Here is a 21,831-nt window from a genome sequence, read left to right as displayed (position 1 = left end):
AAAGGACAAATTAATAAAATATTTAGACCTGGCCCACGAGACTACCGCCATGTGGCATGTTGATTCAACCATCATTGTTCCAATAGTTGTGTCGGTACACGGCTTGATGGCGAAAAGTTTCGATCAACATCTTAAGAAACTTTCGTTATCCAGCTGGGTTAAGGGCCTAATACAGAAAGCAGTTATCCTTGATACTGCACGCATTGTGAGGAGGTTTCTCACTCTGGAGTCCTAACCACTGGTGGCTTGTGTCGTAGACACCGCCATCAGCGGCAATCTATTTTTATATAGTGTTTTTTAAAAATTGTATTTTTAATAATTTTTTTAAAAAATATTATGTAATTAATAAGATTTTAAATAAATATAAATAAATAATAATAATAATAATAATAAAAATCATTTATTGCCTTTCACATCATAGAAAATAAAATGAAATACAAATAAAGAAAAGAAAATAAAAAGAGAAAAAGGCAAAAGGAGGTGGCTCAGCTATTGCTGTTCGAGGTTGATAAATCGAACAGCGCTGATTTTCATTCACCCCCGTTTCCCCTTGGTTCTTAGCGGGAATGAAGGCTAATTACGTGTGTACATACTTAGAAAATGGTATAAATTAGTAAATCTAGTAAATTATAAAAATTTAAGAAAAAAAACAAAACAAAAATCAAATTAAATTGTGAACCCGAATACATACATATATAACATAATAAGCACACAGTAACAACACCCCGTAGGCAGCCCACAACGAAACAACAAATAAAATAAAATAAAGCACGATAATACTATTACTAATACTGGCAAGCAGCACAACATTTACACTTGTACATTAAAAATAAATAAAAAATAACTTTAATAAAAGGAAGTTTTCACAAGCAAGGATAAACTAGTTCCTATAAATACTATAAATTAAATTAGCTTTTGTGAATCCAATAGAAATGATTTTAAACGATTAATAAAGCCATGCTTTGTTACAATGTGACGAATAGGTGGTGGGAGATCGTTCCAGCAATGCGTAGCTGCGTATTTAAACGCTCCCCGAAAAGCAGCTGTTTTATATTTGGGCGTCAACAATGGCTTAACAGCAGCTCGTGAGCCATACCTGTACTGAGTGCTTCTCCAATCTAACTTCTCATACAAGTACGTTCATGTGTCGAAATCACTCCAAACAGTAAGACTGCTAAGTGCAACCTTCTTCTAGCTGCCATTTTCAATATATTGTGATCATTTAAATAGGGCGTTATGTGTCCTCTTACAGGAATGTCAAAGCAATACCTGGCACAGGCATTTTGAATGCGTTGTATTAATTTTTCAGTTCTCGAGAGTAAACAGGGACCATAAACAGTATCACAGTAATTTAATTTCGACAAAACTAGACTATCGATAAGCAACTTCCTAATGGGTACACTGACGTACTGTCTAAACGAGTACAGAATCTTCAGTCTGTAAAAACAAGTTCTTAAATTCTTTGTAATATGGGCCTCGAATCGCAATTCAGGATCAATTGTCAAACCCAAACTGCATGCTAACTCCACCCGATCAATTTCCTTACCCGAAACAGTCACCTTAGGATCGAGTGATAAAATCTTTGCTATCTGAGATTTACTGCCTAGTATCATGTATTTAGACTTAGAGGGGTTCAATACTAAGGAATTCTGTTCAGACCAAGAGACAATCCTCTGCAGATCCTCATAAGAGGTCCTACCACCAATAAAAATTGATATAAAATATCAACATATTACAAAAATACAATTTAACGTTAAACTTGCTAATAACTACTGTTTTAGATTGCAACTGGCATTTGCCTTTTCGATAAAGAAAAATAAAGAAAAATAAAGTTCTTAAAATGCTTAGATATAGATAGATTTAGTAAATAGATAGATTTAGTAAATTTTGTGTTAAAATTAATATAAAAATAAGTTAAATTTTCGCATGCCTAAACTGGCGAAATATATGAAACTATGTCCTATATCCATAATATCTTGTAAACTATAATTCTGGCGAATAAAGATTTTCTTTTTTCTTCTTCTTCTTCTTTTATGCCAATGACGCATTCAGTTAATTCTATCGATATGAGGCTTTCATAGACACACATACATATATACCGGATCGGGATTGGTTTCAATCTAATATGGATTATTGCTTCAAGACATTCCAATTGGAAGTCCTAACTTCTGGGATTAACTTGGAAGACCATTAACTTGATTGGATAATAAAGTGGACGTATATTGAAGTTATCATTCTAGTGCGTAATTATTAGTGGAACTTTATATAGCGCATAGACTTTATATAGAGAATAGAGATACCTACTACTGATATGCGGTTTGTGGTGGGGTAGGGTAAGACTTGATACTTAGAATTAGGCGTGTATTTTTTTTATTGCTTAGATGGAAAGATGAGCTCACGGCCCACCTGTTGTTAAGTGGTTATCGGAGCCCATAGACATCTACAACGTAAGTGCTGCCAAACACCTTGAGACATGAGTTTGAGGTTTTCTATTTGAAGAAGCAAGTACTGGCGAGTCCTGAGTTTGCATCAACTGTCGTCCCTGATATTTGCTCTGAGTTGGATGTGATTGCGCCATCACTATTATGCCAATGCACCACCCATTCTTGCCACTAGAAAAAAGTTCATCCCTACTTTATGAGGCGGCTTTGTTTGCGTTGCTTTATTTTCCTTTTAATTTCCGGTTCTAAAATGAGCTCCCCTCCAAACTGTTCTTTTCAAACGTAGTACTGTGAAAAATTTCAAACGTACTTAAAGAATAGTCTTAAGCGGTTGGCTGATGTTTCATCCTCTGCTTTAGGGATATCCATATCCATACTGCTCTTAGGTAAATGTCTCAGGGTAGGTAGTGGCATTTTTGTGATATTTATAGACTGTTGTAACCTCTTTGGACTTTGAGCTCTTTGGACTCTTTGGATTTTGAGCATGCTTACCTATTATATGAAGTTTGTCTGAAGCTAATTCCACAAACAACCTCACACCTCCGATAAATAGGAACAGCAAAATGAAATTTAATATCTAAATTGTTTCGAACGCTAAACAAATTCAAATTTAATCCGATTACCTCGGAGTCCATTAGACGAGGAAGGTTTCCCCGAAATTATTTCAATTATAATTTACGTTATCGTTTTGACATTGAGATAATTGATATGATTCACGTGAATGTGTTTTGAGTAACGAAATTTGTAAAGCCGTGGAGCGGTCCAAGGCTTAAAGTTTAGAGTTTTAAGATATTGCATAGATTTTATCGCGGGCCTTGAGCGCGGCGACTGAATTAAGAAATTCCGTAACGAAAAGAACCTGACACGGCCACTACGCCTACTATGTAGCTCGCGTTCAACACATTCACACGTTGCGTTGGTGCAGTGTCTGTGAATAAGCGCGCGGCGTGACGTCGCACTGCATGAGCATCATGAAAAATCTGCCCATCTCTCTCTCACGCGCTCTAGCTTATAAGTGTGAAGGGGACAGTTAATGTTTTGCTTTTGTTAATGTTTATAAATATAGCGCGGTCTTATTTTTATTATTGTTTTAATATTAAATTATTATTGTCTAATTGTAATTGCATAATTTGATAAAAAATGCTTTGCAATAGCTTTACTGCGGCAGTCCCCGAGTGCCACACGTCTTTTTTTTGTCGCCTCATATTTTTCAAATCAAATCAAAAAAAAATATTCAACATAAATGAAAGTACATACTTGTTGAATGTCAAAAAGAACTACCGCCAATTCACAAAAACTAGCCTCCGTCCTGAGAAGAACTAGCAAGAAACTCAGCGGGCATGTCTTTTTTTTATATTAGATTTTTTATATTACGATAACAAATAATTTCTCAGCTAAGTAGATGTTAGTAGTTTACCCTTAATTTTGGTTTGGATGTTTGATTGTTTGTTTGCGACGTTCAGAGTGATTATTGAATGATCTCTTACATACAATTTCACTAGCATGGCGGTAATACGGCTATTTCAACGTCCACTCCAAAAACATCTTCGCTTATTTCAAACTAAGAATTAACAGTCGCGCTACACATGAGGTTGTAGCGTGGCCATAGTAACCGGCATGCATGACAGCTTTTGTTTATATTGTTATAGTCCCAAATGCCGACGAGCCTGACGTTCTGCTCGATTGCAAGTGATTACTATCGCTTACGAACGTCAAAAATGCCGAGGGCGCAACCAAATAGGGGGATACTGTTAAATACTTATACGGAATCTATACTTCTATACTTAATATTATAAAGAGGAAAAGTTTGTTTGTTTGTATTGAATAGGCTCCGAAACTACTGAACCGATTTGAAAAATTCTTTCACTGTTTGGAAGCTACACTATTCCCGAGTGACATAGGCTATAATATTTTTTGAAAAAAATTTGGGATCCTTACTAAAACTCCAATAATGTAACACAAGGTGTAAAAAAATTTCCTAAAATATTGTTTACATCGCGTGCCCTGCGAAAACTATTGATGATATAATTAAATAATGTATCTACTACGACTTTGTAGAACACATTATTATTTACAAAAAGTGTCGCGACAGCATATGTCTAACTATTATAGTTATGCTGCAATAAGTGTTCTTATATTTCAAAAAATAAAACAACATCAAATATCGTTGAAATTTTTGTTAGAGACCCGAGCGGAGCCGGAGCGGGCCGCTTGTACCTAATAAAAGGAACACGCGGAAAGAATATTTGTGGGGGAAGCGGTGCAAGCTGACGATACGCCCGCACTTTACCATCAAGAAAATCTATAAGATTTCCTGTTGTGTAATATCAATACATAGTATGTAATTTTATCACTACATAGTATAAAACAAAGCCGCTTTCTCTGTCCCTATATCCCTATGTATGCTTAAATCTTTAAAACTACGCAACGGATCTTGATGCAGCTTTCTTTAATAGATAGAGTGATTGAAGAGGAATGTTTATATGTATAATCACATCTATTAATTAGTGGAGAAATCAATAATAAATTACAGTTTCCGAAGCGAAGCGAGGGCGGGTTGCTAGTTAACAATAAATTGAGTTGAAGACAAAAACCTTTTTTTAATTATAAGCTAAACTGAAAAAAACTTTTAATTATTTTATAAGTCGTCGTGGCCTAAAGGATAAGACGTCCGGTGCATTCGTATCTAGCGATACATCGAATCCCGCAGGCGGGTACCAATTTTTCTAATGAAATACATACGTACTTAACAAATGTTCTCGATTGACTTCCGCGGTGAAGGAATAACATCGTGTAATAAAAATCCAACCCGCAATATTATAATTTGCGTAATTACTGGTGGTAGAACGTCTTGTAAGTCCGCACGGTTAGGTACCACCACCCTGCCTATTTCTGTTGTGAAGCAGTAATGCGTTTCGGTTGGAAGGGTGGGGCAGCCGTAGCAACTATACTGAGACCTTGGAACTCATATCTCAAGGTGGGTGGCGCATTTACGTTGTAGATGTCTATGGGCTCCGGTAACCATTTGACACCAAGGGGGCTGTGAGCTCGTCCACAAACGTAATAAAAAAATGGACATTTTCAAGTAATTCCTACGTGTTCAAGTTGATGAATATTTCATTGAAAGATTCCGTTAGATAGGGTGAGCTCATAGAAGCATATTAAAAATGCATCTAGCTACTTGGATTTTAGCGATAATACTATGGGAAGAATTACCTAATAGACATAGACAGGGGGACTCTGTTCTCGATCGCAAACTCTGTTTCTTCTTGCATCATATTAAATCTAGATCTCTCTACCAAACAGAAATTTGTGAGCCAAAAACTTCTTGTCTTGGGAATAAGTTATCTGCGTTTATCAAGATAGTTTGGCAGTATTACGGTCTTCCTAACGACACCGTCACGTCGAGCCCAGCGAACTGGAAATCGATAGGGAACTAATTGCTGCAACAAAAACGGGTTTTCTACGGCAGGAGATATTTTTTCTTGGTAACTTGATTGCTTTATTTGCCACGATGCTATTGCTGTATGGATTCAAATATTGGCAAACGTTTTATCTGTGAGCGTATGATTAAAAACAAGGTTCGTGTGAGCTTTTAAATGAAGAGGACGTTGTTTTCTTTAGATGTGTGCGAAAATACTAATTTTTTATTACTACTATCATTATAGGTGCGACAGTAAACACATTAGGTACATATTTTAAAAGAAGCTGTTAGGCCTTAAAAGGTTGGTTCAGATAAACTACATATGTTTTTTATAGACCTTGGAGCCAGACGAGTTTACGGCCCACCCGATGGTGAGTAGTTACCATGACTCATGGACATCAGCAATGGCAGGGCAGAGCCAAGCCGCTGCCTATCATTAAGTACTCTCCACAAGCCTCGTTTGAAGAAGGACGTGTCATAGCGCTCGGGAAACACCGTGGAGGGGAGCTCATTCCATAGTCGGATGGTATGTGGCAAAAAGGATCTCTGGAAGCGCACTGTCCATGAACACAGTAGTTCTAGGTAGTATGGATAAACTCTAAGCTGGTGGCGGGCGGTGCAATGGTAAATACATTATCATCATCAACAGGATCATTTAAAACGATACCAACAACAAAAAAAACGTAGAAACGATTATACAAAATATCGAAGTAGTCTCTGTATGGAAAAGTTAATGTAGCTTTTTTGACTTTAAGCAATGAATTTTTAGAACCAAAAGTAAGTCATTGTATTTTATAATAGTTTTGAAATAAAAGATCAAGATTTTCCGCTAATTTAGTTAAAGATTTGCGATGATATAATATTTCTAATACGTCGAAGAATTTTCAATTATCAAATGTAATTGAATGTCTATTTATTTATAAAACCACATTACGTTAAATTACGGAGTGTGAACATTTCCAATTAACTGTGTCAGAGCATTTATAACCCTGAAATACTATACAGACACACCTGTATTCATTTAACGAGAATGGTGTGGTGTGTAATCAATCGACAGTGACGTAGATCCAGGGTGATTGATGACTAGACTTGACTAATGTACGATATCGTATGGAGGAAATTGTTACGTAGAAAGCGTTTTTTTTATTGCTTAGACGGGTGGACGAGCTCACAGCCCACCTGGTGTTAAGTGGTTACTGGATCCCATAGACATCCACAACGTAAATGCGCCACCCACCTTGAGATACAAGTTCTAAGGTCTCAAGTATAGTTACAACGGCTGCCCCACCCTTCAAACCGAAACGAATTACTGCTTCACGGCAGAAATAGGCAGGGTGGTGGTACTCATCCGCGCGGACTCACAAGAGGTCCTACCACCAGTAAATAATGATCATGCGTTTCGGTTTGAAGGGTGGGGCAGCCGTTGTGACTATACTGAGACCTTAGAACTATATCTCAAGGTGTGTGGCGCATTTACGTTGTAGATGTCTATGGGCTCCAGTAACCACTTAACACCAGGTGGGCTGTGAGCTCGTCCACACATCTAAGCAATAAAAAAAAAAAAAAAAAAGTAAACAATTAAATAACGTAGACTGAGAATGAAGACAATTTTTTAATAGGTCACTTTGCTAAGGGCGACCTTGCAAAATAAACAGTAGAATAAAAAATAGTAAGTCTAGTGAGTTTTATATATGGATACAGCCGATAATGAGGGAGTCATTATCGGTCAAATGGTCACCGAGTCAAATGGTCAACGGTGCACTTCATGAATCAGATGTAATTGTCAGAAAAGAGAGATCAACTATTCAGCGCATGGATTAAGTTTGACTTCAGTTAAAGTTCCCGAGGAAACTTTAAGTAAGAACAGTTAGTTTATCACTCATTTATCAAGATTCAACTTCTAAAAGAGGTATTTAAAGTTTATCAGGGAGAAATGTCGTAAAACGTTCTAAAGGTTCGACTTTAAGGGTTGAGTTTTTGTATAGCAAAAGGTTAAGGGCAATTTAGGGAATCATATTATGTATTAAGGTAATTTTATTGGGGTGAGTATAGGGGTAGGATATTTTCAATACATGTATCCAATAATAGTCTTCTAGTAGGTAATTTGGGCAGCTATGAGTCTCTGAAATTTGAAAGCTAATCTCAAATGAGACTAAAACAATCTTCAGTAAAATGACATGTCCGTATGAATGTACATAGCATTCGAGAACATATCATTTCAAATCATTGAGGAGGGTTGATTCCCAAAACGCTAACCGAAAGAGGGGAGTTTTTCTAATAGTGCCGTCTCTGTTGTTTTATAGTCTATGCATGCATAAAAACATAAGAACTATCTGATAAGGCTTTATGATATCTGACCCAGATAAACCACCACCGAAGACTCCCTTCAAACCTCATTCCTCGTTTGAAGAAAGACATCATAGAGCTCCAGAAATACTGCGGTGGGAAATCTATTCTAAAATATGGTACGTAGAAAAAAAAATGGCCACGTTATAGATGAACGATGATAAATGGTGCGATGGTATAAACGAGATGATGGGATCATCTCGAACATTCCTATAAGCAAAGGCTATTTCCACTTAGAATACTGCAGTGCGCAAAAAAAAACGCCTGAGAAATATATTTATTGTCACTATCGTTAATTCTTTGTCTCGGATATACCATATTCATCAGACTTCCTAATCTACGATTAACCCAAGATCTCATCTTGTATGTTGCATGAACTCAAATAATTGATACATACAGCTAGTTGAACTGGTAGTAGGACCTATTGTGAGTCCGCGCGGGTAGGTACCACCGCCCCGCCTATTTCTGCCGTGAAGCAGTAATGCGTTTCGGTTTGAAGGGCGGGGCAGCCCTTGTAACTATACTGAGACCTTAGAACTGATAACTCAATGTGGGTGGCGTATTTACGTCGTAGATGTCTATGGGCTCCAGTAACTACTCAACACCAGGTGGGCTGTGAGTGAGCTCGACCACCAATCTAAGCAATAAAAAAAATATTGTTGACATAAAAGCTAAAATAATCCCACAAATACACGAATAAGTAAAAAGAATAAAAATCAATGAAGCAAAACGTGGCTTGATAAATAAGCCTTCAAAAACAAAAGCAGTACTACACAGCGTTATTGTCGTAACATAAAAAAGATTTGTGACACCATTCTCTGCCGTAGTTACGAGGCTAAGAACAAATATGTAATCGTTCCATACAAAAATATATGAGTGAAGTAAATTGAATTGCGTTTGATATAGAGGGTATGGCTAATAAATTTGTTCAACGGAATATTTTCGTGGTTCGTATATGTATAGTGGAGATAATCATGTTACAAATAAAGCTTAGAGATGAAAAACGTACTCATTATAACCTTGTACAAGACTAAAGGATTCTAGATAGTGACTTCATTATCAGTCTGACGGGATATTTATCACAGTTTACGGAAGAGCGTCCTACATATTACTACTTCTATAAGGACTACCTTCCTACCTATTTCAAGACGATCGATATCTAGAGTATAAGATTTATAAGAAAAGATATCTAGATAGATAAGCCTAGAGAGATCCTAGAAGTATGGCCAAGGACTCTAATAACGTCAGGTAGACTGCATACTGTCTATCCATCAAGTAGGCTGGTTAGTCGTGGGAATTTTAAACATACCAATTAAGTTGTATTTTAATCGAACTTACCATAGCGAGCTTCCTCCCCTTCCGGTGCCTGTGCCGTAAGGGTAGCAAGTTCCTTCTCCAAATCGACCTGGTGCTCTCCAGCGTCCCATGATAGCAGCCCTGTAACAAATTTTAATAACACTTAAAGAACGAGTCGTGTAAGTTATTGATACGTTTAAGAAAAATATTGCTTAGATGGTTGAATGAGCTCATGGTCCAGTTGGTGTTTAGCGGAACCCAGAGACATCAATGCTACCACCCACCTAGAGACTTGAATTCTGAGTCTCAATTTTACAGTAGAACGTCTATCGCACACGTTAGACCGAATCACATTCTGTTTCTCAACTTCTAGCAATGCTGACGAAGAATGAAATTTCCTTAAATGGGCTACATTATCCATTTATGTTATAACATACGAATATACATGGTTCCATACGAGTTAATCTAAAATAAAACTAATACATATAATGGGACCTTTTCCAATATCATCGAATTATTAATAACGCAAAAAAAGTATGACAATAACAAGGCCATTCCCTAACATCAGCATTCGGTTTCATAGCAATAGACACGGTATGGACTTCCCCACAGGGATTAGCGTGGTATAGTTCCCGCTCGACTTAATAGGATGTCTTACATATTTAAACACGAGGAAACATTATCAGAAAAGGATACGAAAGATCGCATGAATATCTTAATATCAACCGCTGCAAAGCTGAAAAACTAATTAAATGATTCAAATGCTATGTACTAATACTGCAGGCTCTTACCCCGCAGCATAGCAGTAAAGAATAATTAAATATTAAAACACTAGTACGTGCCACATTACTAACCGCGGCACAGGTCTCGTCCCAAGAGACGGAGAAGCAATAAAGGAAATTGTACTCAGTTCGCTAGATAAAGTAAATATTTACGAGAATTCGTATATAGGAAATTGTCTGGAGTGTCATTAGTGTCTGTTTTCAGGAAATGTCTGACGTATCCCTGAAACGTTTCCTGGGAGTTGCAAAACTCAGCCTCTTTCGTAAGAAGCATAATACGACCAGGGGAGATAGCCAGTTTAGGTTCAGCAGAAAAACGACCAAGTTTTACAAGGTAAGACAGCCTATAGACCTCAAAAATTACGGCGAAGTCGCGTTATCATTCAACTCGATCTGATCGAAGTACCTCGTCCTATTAGATTACGGGAAGCGAATGAATAAATGGGAGTATAATCGTGTCCATGATACGCAAAATCATTGGAAGGACAGGCTACAATACTTGTCTTCTGCAAATCCTAGTACAGTTTAGGTGGGCGTAAGCTTGACTAATGTTGAGGATCATCTATCACGTCACGTTGACGTATTCTCTCCTATTGTCTTTGTTTTCTTGTCTCCCATTTCATTGTCCGTAAATTGTTTCATTATTACCAGCCATACTCGTAGTCGATATTATTAAAAACAGTTTTAGCTTAATATTTTCTTTAGTTTTTGTCAGTCGACAATACTTCCACGGTTCACTTTCCAGGTATCCGTGATCACGAAAAACTATATACTACATAACGTCAAAATAATAAAATGGTAATAATATTACAAACGCGATTTTCAATTTCTCGAAGGCGCTTTTTGGATATGGTAATCGTAAAAGATCCCGCAATCTGTCAAAAGTGTTACCACTGCCCTTATGGGGGGAAAGAAACGGTTTGCCTTTCCAATTTTACACTCCAGTAGAACAACAAAATCGTTCAAAAAAGTCTAAAAAGACTATTCAGTTTGAATTAGAAACACGCTGAAGTGAGAATTTTGATATTATTTTATCCTTTGCATAAAACTATTATGAACATGTTTGGAGTACAATGCGATTGTTGATACGGCCCTTGACGACAAATCGACTTAAATATCGTCGATGACAACCATCAGTGTTAAATTAAAAAGGTTTTTTGGAGATTAAAAAAGCAAAACAAACCGAGAAGGGTTAACAAAAGGCAGACGGTTTCTTTACGCCATCTTTATGCACCGTGATAATAGGATATGCGGACCTATCTAAATAATATTGGTAATAATAATAAGAAGAAGTAGTCTTCTTCATCTTATTATCTATCACTTTATTCTTATACCTCACTAGAGTTAGTGAGGTAGTTGTTTTGGTGGGAAATGTTCTCTTTCTCTTTATTTCTCTCTTTTTCTCTCTCTCGCTCTTTCTCTTTTTCTTTCTCTTTCTCTTTTTATTTCTCTTTCTCGTCTTAATTTACGAGCTCTGAAGCCTCATAATAATCAATGTCAATGTCAACATCCACTTTGAAATATCTACGCAAACCAAGCAAATAGTTGTATAAGAGCTTATAGTTTGTTAGCTTAAAATTAAGTTAATGCAAAACTAAAATGGTATCGTCAGCGGTGTGCGATACGCAGCGAACCGCGCTTCGTTAGTCAGCCATTTTGAAAATTAATTAGTGCGCGCCGGGACGCGGCCAACTCTCAATCGAATTTGATTTTCACGTTGCCATAGTTTTGATTGAAACACGATTTCATTTCGGGTTTGCAGCACTTTGTATATTTCATAAGGGTTTTTTGGAACGAAGTTCCTTATGGGACGATGCGGAGGGGTACCCTTAGCGGGAAAAAAGGTCCGTAACGTAAGATTTTTATTAGTAATGCAGTGTATGACTTAGCTTTTTAATATCGTACAAAAAATAACATATTTTTTATAAATCATTGTGAATAATAAAAAATGTATACCCAATTAAATAATTTCTTTATACCTCGAATAGAATTGAAAATTAATATTTTTATAATAAGGAACTTCATTCCTATTCGGTGTCCCACGACACCACACTTTTTTTTTTTTAAGTTCCCGTCAATGGTACTATTGTTAATGCATATTGCTTTATTATTCTTAATCAAAAAAAAAACAATTGCATCGTATATTCTTCGTTTATCTTCCTCCTCTTTAACAAGTTTCAATACTAAGATTCTATGTAGTAGTATAATATAAATAGCGGTAAATATTTTATAAGTAAATAAACAATTTATTATATTAAACAGCTTTAAGAGTCGCAAGCGTGAAGGAGTGTTCATGACGTATCTGAACGAAGGATATTAAGCCGTGGAAATATCTTTTTAAGCTTTTAAAAAGTGTTTTTAATTATATTTACGAGCAATTACAGGGCAAAGCGCTTCATCGGTCGCCTGAATCAACAAGTTCCGGTAAACAAAGAGGCTTCTACCTTCAATTAAGTCGGTTGCATTTAGCGCCGTTCGACATGCTAATTGTATTTGGATGTTCATTAATGTTGTCGGTTGGGATAGATAATAGTGGCCTCACGGATAAATCGCTTGGTGTATCGGGTGTAATAACTATGCCGCGTTTGAAATCCTCCAGGGAAACAATGTGTTAGGAACATTGAGATCTGTCTCGAGATCGGCGGCAGTGTTGTAATTTTTATGGGTCATCTCCGGGTTTATAAGTATATCCGGTTTGCATTTAACATCAGGTAAAATAAAGCCGTGGCACGTTTAAATATGTTTAATACGGAATCCCCACTCCCAACCTCGTCTCAAGCCAACCTCGAATACACGAAGCACGTGTACGCCTTTGATCCTTTTAATTACCCGTTCTCAGGATTTTCTAATTAAAACGTACCTACTGAAGACGTATTCAATTTGTTGTTAAAAAAAAGTCGAGGAACGAATTTGTTGTTTAATTGAACAAAGAAAGATAATTAAAGTGAAATTAGACAGATCGGGAGTGAAACACAGTAGGTAATTGCCTGAGTAATAAGATCTGATGTCGGAGTGTTTCTGTTTTATCAGGGAGGGATTATGAAGCGGGGTCACATCGGTTTAATTACCTTTTTTTTCCCTACCTATTCGCGGGTAGCCTATGGTGCTATTCTAGCTACGCCCGGATGGGTAGGTGAGCTCACGGGCTCAACCTGAGAGAATTTGCTAACGCTAGCCCTAGCAAGAGCAGTGCTTCGTAAAATCTACCACCGGATCGGAATCGCGACCCACTGAGAAGATCAGACGAGATTGGGCTTGGGAGACTCAGTAGGCTGTGTCCATGCGTTAGTTCGCTTTTAGCGAGGATTTGTTCACTTCTTCTAAAAAGATACAAAGGCTAGCCCTTTTCAATTTTTCGCATTTCTAAATATAAATCAAGTTCACAACACATTTCATTTCACTCAACGTTATATCTCTGTCACTGTTTTATGTTATACCCTCGAAAACCTTCTCCAACAGCGTGACAGAATTCAAATCAAAGAAAGTACATTTTCTTGACAAATATCTGAGAAACCTAAATAGGATGTAACTCTGTAAATTATTAACGACATTCGCTGCGTAACCGCGACGCAGTGGCCGTTCATTTTGATTACTTTCGCAAACGGGACCTTGACTCTTAACAGGAAAAATACTTTTCCCCCGAATATAACTTCAGATTTTCGGCCTTGTATATAAGTGAAATTAGAATGGAATTGCTTCGAAACATCTCCGTTATATACGAGATTCTTGCGAATCATAAAACTAATCAGTAAAGTACCTACGTATATTTCGCGTGTATTCATGATTCAAGTTTTGTAAATTGTTTTTTTATTTTTTTATTGCTTAGGTGCGTGGACGAGCTCACAGCCCACCTTGTTTTAAGTGGTTACTGGAGCCCATGGACATCTACAACATAAATGCGCCCCCCACCTTGAGATATAAGGTCTCAGTATAGTTACAACGGTTGCCCCCCCTTTCAAACTGAAACGCATTACTGCTTCACGGCTGAAATAGGCAGGACAGTGGTACCTACTCGTGCGGACTCACAAGGGGTCCTACCACCAGTAAAGTAATTGTGCACATTTATAGTGTTTTCTTTGTTTAAATACACATTTATGTGTCTCATTATTGTTTACTGACAGGCTGACAGCGGTAGCAAACGAGCGTAAGCCCACTAAGTATCAGTCAATTACCCCCTATTAAAATAGGATATAAAATAATATTAGTGTTTATATCAAACTCAAGCTTTGACTCAATGGCATTTGAAATAAAAAAGCCGTAGCTTTTATGTCGAACGACGCACTCCACTATGTTAATTAAATAGACATTAGTACGATAGCTAAGTTCAGACTACCCGACAAATCAATAAATCCCGAACTTACGCAAAAACGGTAACTAGCAAACTGAGTTTCTAATGTACTCATTCAATTCAAAATGGCCGACCTGCACATATGTATAGCGAACGAGATAATTTTCTTAATTGATATTTGATTTATATTCTGCCAACAAGCATTTGCATAAACTCAACTGAGAATTGAGATACTCGTTTATTATTCAAATTATTCAAATCGAAACTGCGCAATTTCAAAACGACGTCACAAGTGGGTACGCCGCGTCTTGCGATTCGCAATGGTTGCGAGTCTTTCACGCTGATCGACAAATAGCTTTAGGAATTGTTTTAGTGCCGTAGTCTGAGTAGATCACGACCCACCTGATACGAAGTGGTTACCGAAGCATCATAATATATATGCCACCATCTATCTTGACCACAAAGTATAACCATAAGGACTGTGTAGCTAAAAACGCAAGAACTTTGTAGCTATAAAGTTGGTAGTCTAGCTCCTCTCGACTGTAAGGTCTTCTCACTCTTACTTATGCGCTATCTCAGAGTTTGCCGTCTTAATCTTTGCGGGAAGAGAATTCGGAATCTAAATTCCCACGCCTTATCTTAATATTTTTTATATAGATCTTGGCTAACATCAGGTGTTCAATTCCAGAATATATAATTATGAATTGCTGCTAATAAATGAATTGCTGTTCGTTAGTCTAGTTCGTTAGACTCGAGAACGTCTGGACCGATTTGCCTGATTTTGGTCTTAAATTATTTGTGGAAGTCCAGAGAAAAAAGGTAGGTTGGTAAAAGGTAGATAAATATGAAAAATCTCGGAATTAAATAAAAATAACAATTTTGTTTTTCCTTTGATGTGTCCCCCGTCGGGTGGATTCTTTTTGTTTGTTTTAGTTTATTTTATACAAAAGTTTAGGTCTTTTATTTTATCGATTGATGCACTATGAAGTCTGCCGGGTCAGCTAGTAATAAATAAAACTAGTATGTGCTTTCGATCAGAAACGTGCGAATTTCCGAATGACCTATTTGTAGAGAGTGCATGTCCCGATATTGTCAATTAAGCGACTAGTCATTTTCAGTGTTGTCCCCGATACAAACGATTGGCAGTGGCATGATTTTAATTCGATTTGTTTTGTATTGAACGTTTTTTTCGGAATTTCATTTTGGGTTTTAACTCCAGTTCGACACTGATGTAATGAAAGCACACGACATTTACATAACACATGTCAATATCATTTATAAGGGTTATGAAAATAATAGCACGTTATTAGCATAACGACCTATCGTTGTGTACGCGATAAGTTCATAAAACTATTTTCGTTAGTGGGTATTTGTTACACGAATCGCGTGTTAGGTAATTTTGCTTTTAGCCGAAACTTTAGGATTTAATGCAACATGCAAGAGCTGTAAATTTTTGTGTTTTTTTAAATTAATTATTTTAGGTGGATGACGTCATGTATTTTTTTAAACTTTTTTTTAATTTTTTTTAGTGCTTACATCGGTGGACGAGCTCACAACTCACCTGGTTGTTAAGTGGTTACTGGAGCCCATAGACACAACGTAAATGCGCCACCCATCTTGAGATATAAGTTCTAAGGTCTCAATAAAGTTACAACGGCTGCCTCACCCTTCAAACCGAAGCGCATTACTGCTTCACGGCAGAAATAGGCAGGGTGGTGGTACCTACCCGTGCGGACTGACAAGAGGTCCTACCACCAGTAATTACGCAAATTAAATTATAAATTTTGGAAGTCAATCGTGAACGTTTGCTAAGTACGTATTTCATTGGAAAAATTGGTACCCGCCTGCGGGATTCGAACACCGTTGCATCGCTAGATACGAATGCACCGGACGTCTTATCCTTTAGGCCACGACTTCACGACGTACGTATTTTTTTGATTAATTCAATTATTAGCAGGATATCGATTTTTTAGCTGCATGATCGCCATGATTTTACTGTTCAATATCGATTTTGGTCATTAGAAATATTTGGGGTATAGTCCTAGCCAAGCGCCATTTGAAATACTTTTTGATTCTAATTTAACAAAGCATTCAGAAATAGCTTTAGAGGGAAGTTAAATCCAGGGTCGAATGATAGATGTATTCTTAGAATGTAGTGTGATGGCTTCAGATCCAGGTAGTAAGGAAATCTCACGGCTTGTGTATCATCTTGAGTCCTTCGTCATGGCAAATAGTAGAAAACACAGTGAAAGTTAAGCCTACACGGATGCTTCCTACTTAGTAATTGTAGGTATCTGTATAATCTATATATTAATACGTGAAGCAAAAACTTTGTATCCCTTTTTACGAAAATTGCACGGACGGAGGAGTATGAAATTTTCCACACTTATAGAGAATATAGAGAAGAAGTGCACAATGCACAATTATTTTTTTTAAATAATGCATAAAAGATACATTAAATCAATAAAGAAAACATTACACACACTACATACCATGTATTTGACGCACACACGCATGCATACTATTTATTTTCAAACTTTTGTTCTTGACGTCTGTTGTCAAATTGAGAATAGATTAAATATTGTTTGTCTTTGTTAATATTTTTTATAGTGTAGTCTTGGCGAAATTTGTGATTATAGAAGTATAAAATAGAATCATAATAGTGCACAAACTTACAATTCCAATTAATTATAGTCGAATTTCGACTACTGCGGGACCTCTAGTCTATACTAATATTATAAAGCTGAAGAGTTTGTTTTTTTGAACGCGCTAATCTCAGGAACTACTGGTCCGATTCTTTTAGTGTTAGATAGCGTATTTGTCGAGGAAGGCTATAGGCTATATAGCATCACGCTAAGACCAATGCAAGGGGAGCACCAATAAAGAATGTTTCAAAAACGGGGTTATTTATACCTTTTGAGAGCTTCCGCTGCGTGCGCCGCAGAAACGATTAAAATTTCGCTAAAATAATGTACGACAGAATTGTTCCCCTTTAAAAGATCTAAAAAAAAGTCCACGACAGCATATGTCTATATGTTAAAGTTGACTCACTATAACGTTTTTTATGCTAACCAAATTTGTTCTAAAATTAAGCATTATTTGTGAACTATTCGACGTGGACGAAGTCGCGGGCAAAAGCTAATCCTAGAGATAAGGCAAAGAGCCCACGACATACTGCTCAATAAGTTCCATGTTTGTTATCTTTCAGAGATCGATCGGGTTGACACATTTGATTTGGATGGACCATGTTCAAATCCAGTGTGTAAGATCAGCTGCTACGCTCATCTTTAATCTCATCTTGGAAAATTTACAGTGATGCTTCAAATCTAAATCTATCTCGTCTATAGAACATCTGACAAAAGGCTTTTCCAGAAAGCTCTCACCACAAAAGCCTAGATTTCAACGGGCGTTGACCCTTTTGTTTGATAACCGGGTTAAGTTGGAGATGAGACTATTTTCATCTCCGAGGCCTTTGACCTGTGGTATAAAAAAATATTTTTGCAAAAAATAGAAACTGAAAAAGAAACAGTTTTAAGATCTTAGAAGCACATATTCATAAACTATTGACCTAAATTAAAAATTAATTTAATTGAATCGCCTTATTCATTCTTTACATTTTTACTGGTGGTGGTAAAAAGCTAGTGGTATATTTATATTATTAAAGAAGAATAATTGAACACAAAATTATAGTCATAAAATCGAGTACAGGAAAAAATCTCCGAGGGAGAAAAAAATCTCCGTCTACACAAAGCCATTTTTACAACCAGAAGACATATTATCACAATATTCATGTAATTTATTTTCCCTGAAAGCATTATCAGGTTAAAAAACCAGCAACATCGTTTGAAAGCAACATAAATAAACGATCGCCGCTCTTTGAAGATAGATCGAGTGAGCGCTTTGCATAATTAAACGGTCGCTTTTCGCCCCTGCAAATAAAGCAATATCGAAGAGGGGTTGCCAATTCAAAAATAAAAAGTCGCTTACGATTTTACGTCTTTTAACCTATAAGGTATTAATAATTAGCTGCTTGATTGATTTATTTTGCTTGACTGTGCAGTTGTTAGCGTCCGTGACTGTTATGCCGAGGGCCGTGGGTTCGATTCCCACATCAGGCAAACGTTGTGTGATAAACATTTTTGTTTCTCTGTGTCTGGGCGTTTGTTATCTATATGTATAAGTATATACCTATTTAAAACGTATTTAAGTATGCATGTCAGATGCTCTTGGAATAGCATCTTGGCCAACTTACGGCCGTCTGGTGTAGTGGTAAGTGACATGGTCACTACATAAGGCGGTCGCGGGTTCGAATCCCGCCAAGGGAAGATATTTGTATGATAAATATAAATGTCTTTTCCAGGGTTATGGATGTATATTAAAATATATGTATGTGTATAATAAAAAAATCTTACATTTATATCCGTTATCTGGTACCTGTAACACAAGTTCTTTACGAACTTATCACGGGACCAGTTAACGTGGCGTGATTGTTAGTAAATAAAAACAAAAAAAAACAAAAAATGGATGTGAATTTTTTGAATTTTAAATAACTGAACATAACGGTAAATATGTAAAGTAACATAAAAACTTTTAAATTTTGTGTACATTACGAAAGCCGTAACTGAATGAGACAATGACCGGATAATCCGAATGTGTTTAGATCCCGGGCGGAAAATTAAAACGGTAATGACATTCTAGAGAACGGAAAAGCCTAGGAAATTAGTAACGCTCTCCCACACTCCCGACTACGGTTATAACAAATGAAATTTCCCTTTTTCAACTTTTAAGCTTTGCATTGCTTATTATTTAATTTAGTTTTGATTATTATTCAGAGACTACACAAAATAGACGTAAAAGCGTCTTATAAAATTGATTGGCTTATTGTGATGTAATTTTAGTATGTACTTATAAAAAAGCATCGAATCTTCTCGAAATTAGATAACAAAAATATATGTAATTTATAATAAGAACCTTTTAAAACTATTTCGTTAAAATTCTCCTTAGATAAAAAGACAAATACTTTTATTACTTATGAAAGTAGACGAGTATGCAATCGATTGCGAGTGATCACCGTCGCTCACGGACATCAGCAATATCAAGGACACTGAGCTAAATCACTCTCTACCGCTGTTGATTTCAAGTCTTGCATGAACTTGGAAGTTTCATAGCGCTCCGTAAATATATCGAGGGGTGAAAAGCTATTCGGTTTAAGTGACTTTTTTACAACTTTACAGGTGAGCCGATTAAAGCTTAAGAAATGTAAAAACGTATAAGAAAAGAACCTGCCTATGTCTGCCGTGAAGCAGTAATGCGTTTCGGTTTGAAGGGTGGGGCAGCCGTTGTAACTATACTTGAGACCTTAGAACTTATATCTCAAGGTGGGTGGCGCATTTACGTTGTGGATGTCTATGGCCTCCGGTAACCATTTAACACCAGGTGGGCTGTGAGCTCGTCCACCCAACTAAGCAATAAAAAAATAAAAACTTTAGCTATTTCAATGGAGTAAGTAAACTTAATTGGAAGTTCAATTAAAAACATCGAACTGTTGATGATAATACCAAATAAAACGCACCTTTAATTTCACCTTTCACCCCTTTCACTCCTAGAGATGAAAAAATGGGTGTATTTTCCAATGCTCAATGATATAAACGTGTTAAAAATTTCACTGTAGACAAATTGTGACTAAGAACAGCTACGGTGGCGGGTGGAGTCCTAACTTACAAGGCATATGTATATCCTGACCTCGAGACAATATCGAACTACCAATCGCAATCGAAAACAAACCATCTCAACCTGAAAATACGACAAAACACTAGGAATTAGCGAATGCCGTACTAACTGAAAACAACTGTATTTACCTTGTTGAAAGAAACATTCATATTTCTCTGTATTCAAATGAAGACATCACGTGTGGCACTACGCAGACTCTAGACTTATCGATTCGCTGACCGCGCCTATATTGGCTGAAATTTTCCAATACAGTCCATATGTATTTGATTTAATAACAGGATTTAATCTCTGTTATGCTAGGATAGAGCTATTTAGAAGAACATAGCACGTAATAAAATTATTCATAGAGATTCTGATATTCAGACGAAACACTAACTTTTGAATTTAAAATAATAAAAAAATGCCGAATGGTTCGAATAAAAACCGGGCACAGCACATTCGGACAATATACCCGGCCGAAGTTGTATAACACCGAGACCCGGGTGAAGCCATTAAGCACATAATACCCAGCTCGTAATCCGGGTCGCGTATTCTATTTGACGTTTGAATTACCTTTAGATTTGAAAAAGGGATTTTATTTATTCCAGAACACCGTAGCCAAAAAACGGTTATATTTAAATATTTGGTCAAATTCTGTGCTCATTTCTCAGTTATTGCTCGGAGGCTACTGTTCACTGGATATTTGGAAAAATGGGTCGTATATACGTTCAGGAATTGTCTATATAGTGTTAACTAAAATTGCGAATGAACAACATATAAATCTATATATTAATACGTGAAGGAAAAACTTTGTAACCCTTTTTACGAAAATTGCGCGGACGGAGGAGTATGAAATTTCTCACACTTATAGAGAATATAGAGGAGTGCAGAATGTTAATATTTTTTTTAATTATGCTTAAAAAATACATTAAATCCATAAAAAAACATTACACACACTACCATGTATTTGACGCACACACGCATGCATACTATTTATTTAATGTCAAACTTTTGTGCTTGACGTCTGTGGTCAAATTGAGAATAGATTAAATAAATATTGTTTGTCTTTATTAATGTTTTTCTATAGTGTAGTCTTGGCGAAATTTGTGATTATAGTCTTTGAAAATAGAATCATACAATAGAATAGTGTACTAACTTTTAATTTCAATTAATTATAGTCGAATTTCGACTACCGGGCGACCGCTAGTAGCTAATAATTAGATGTCATTCGACTACAGTTAATGTTAAGTTATTATTTTGAACTTAAGAAAAAATAATACAATTCACTTTGTCCTAGAATAAACGATATATTATCGGTTTAAAAAAAACGCGTTGTTCACATAACTGCCTCTGAAAAGACTAACAACTTTAATATGAGAAGTCTAAAGCCTTATATAATTCCAACTCTATTCCTAGTTTTCATTAGTGGAAGCCGTGTTTGAGTTGGTCGTGTACGTAACTCAGGGTTGGGTCCAGTTTAATATCTTCGGAAGTCACGCTACCAGAATCTAATATTGCAAGTATAGGTATTACTTGTTCGTCCTA

General features: G+C 36.5%; 1 protein-coding gene and 1 long non-coding RNA gene across 3 annotated transcripts in view; one reads left to right on the top strand and one right to left on the bottom strand.

The window, feature by feature from the left end:
- LOC134200896 (uncharacterized) overlaps positions 1–21,831 on the top strand; it is a 279,918-nt gene that overhangs the window by 25,536 nt on the left and 232,551 nt on the right. The window lies entirely within an intron of this gene.
- The window catches only part of LOC101744170 (titin), a 181,978-nt gene that overhangs the window by 73,114 nt on the left and 87,033 nt on the right, over positions 1–21,831 (bottom strand). For both annotated transcript variants that reach the window (XM_062674755.1, XM_062674756.1), the window contains exon 2: positions 9,550–9,648. In XM_062674755.1, coding sequence (XP_062530739.1) covers positions 9,550–9,648 — 99 coding nt within the window. The remainder of the gene's footprint in view (positions 1–9,549; positions 9,649–21,831) is intronic.

The sequence above is a fragment of the Bombyx mori genome, chromosome 21, assembly GCF_030269925.1.
Source record: "Bombyx mori chromosome 21, ASM3026992v2".
In the NCBI taxonomy this organism is placed as follows: Eukaryota; Metazoa; Arthropoda; class Insecta; order Lepidoptera; family Bombycidae; genus Bombyx; species Bombyx mori.
This window is presented reverse-complemented; position numbering and strand designations above follow the sequence as displayed.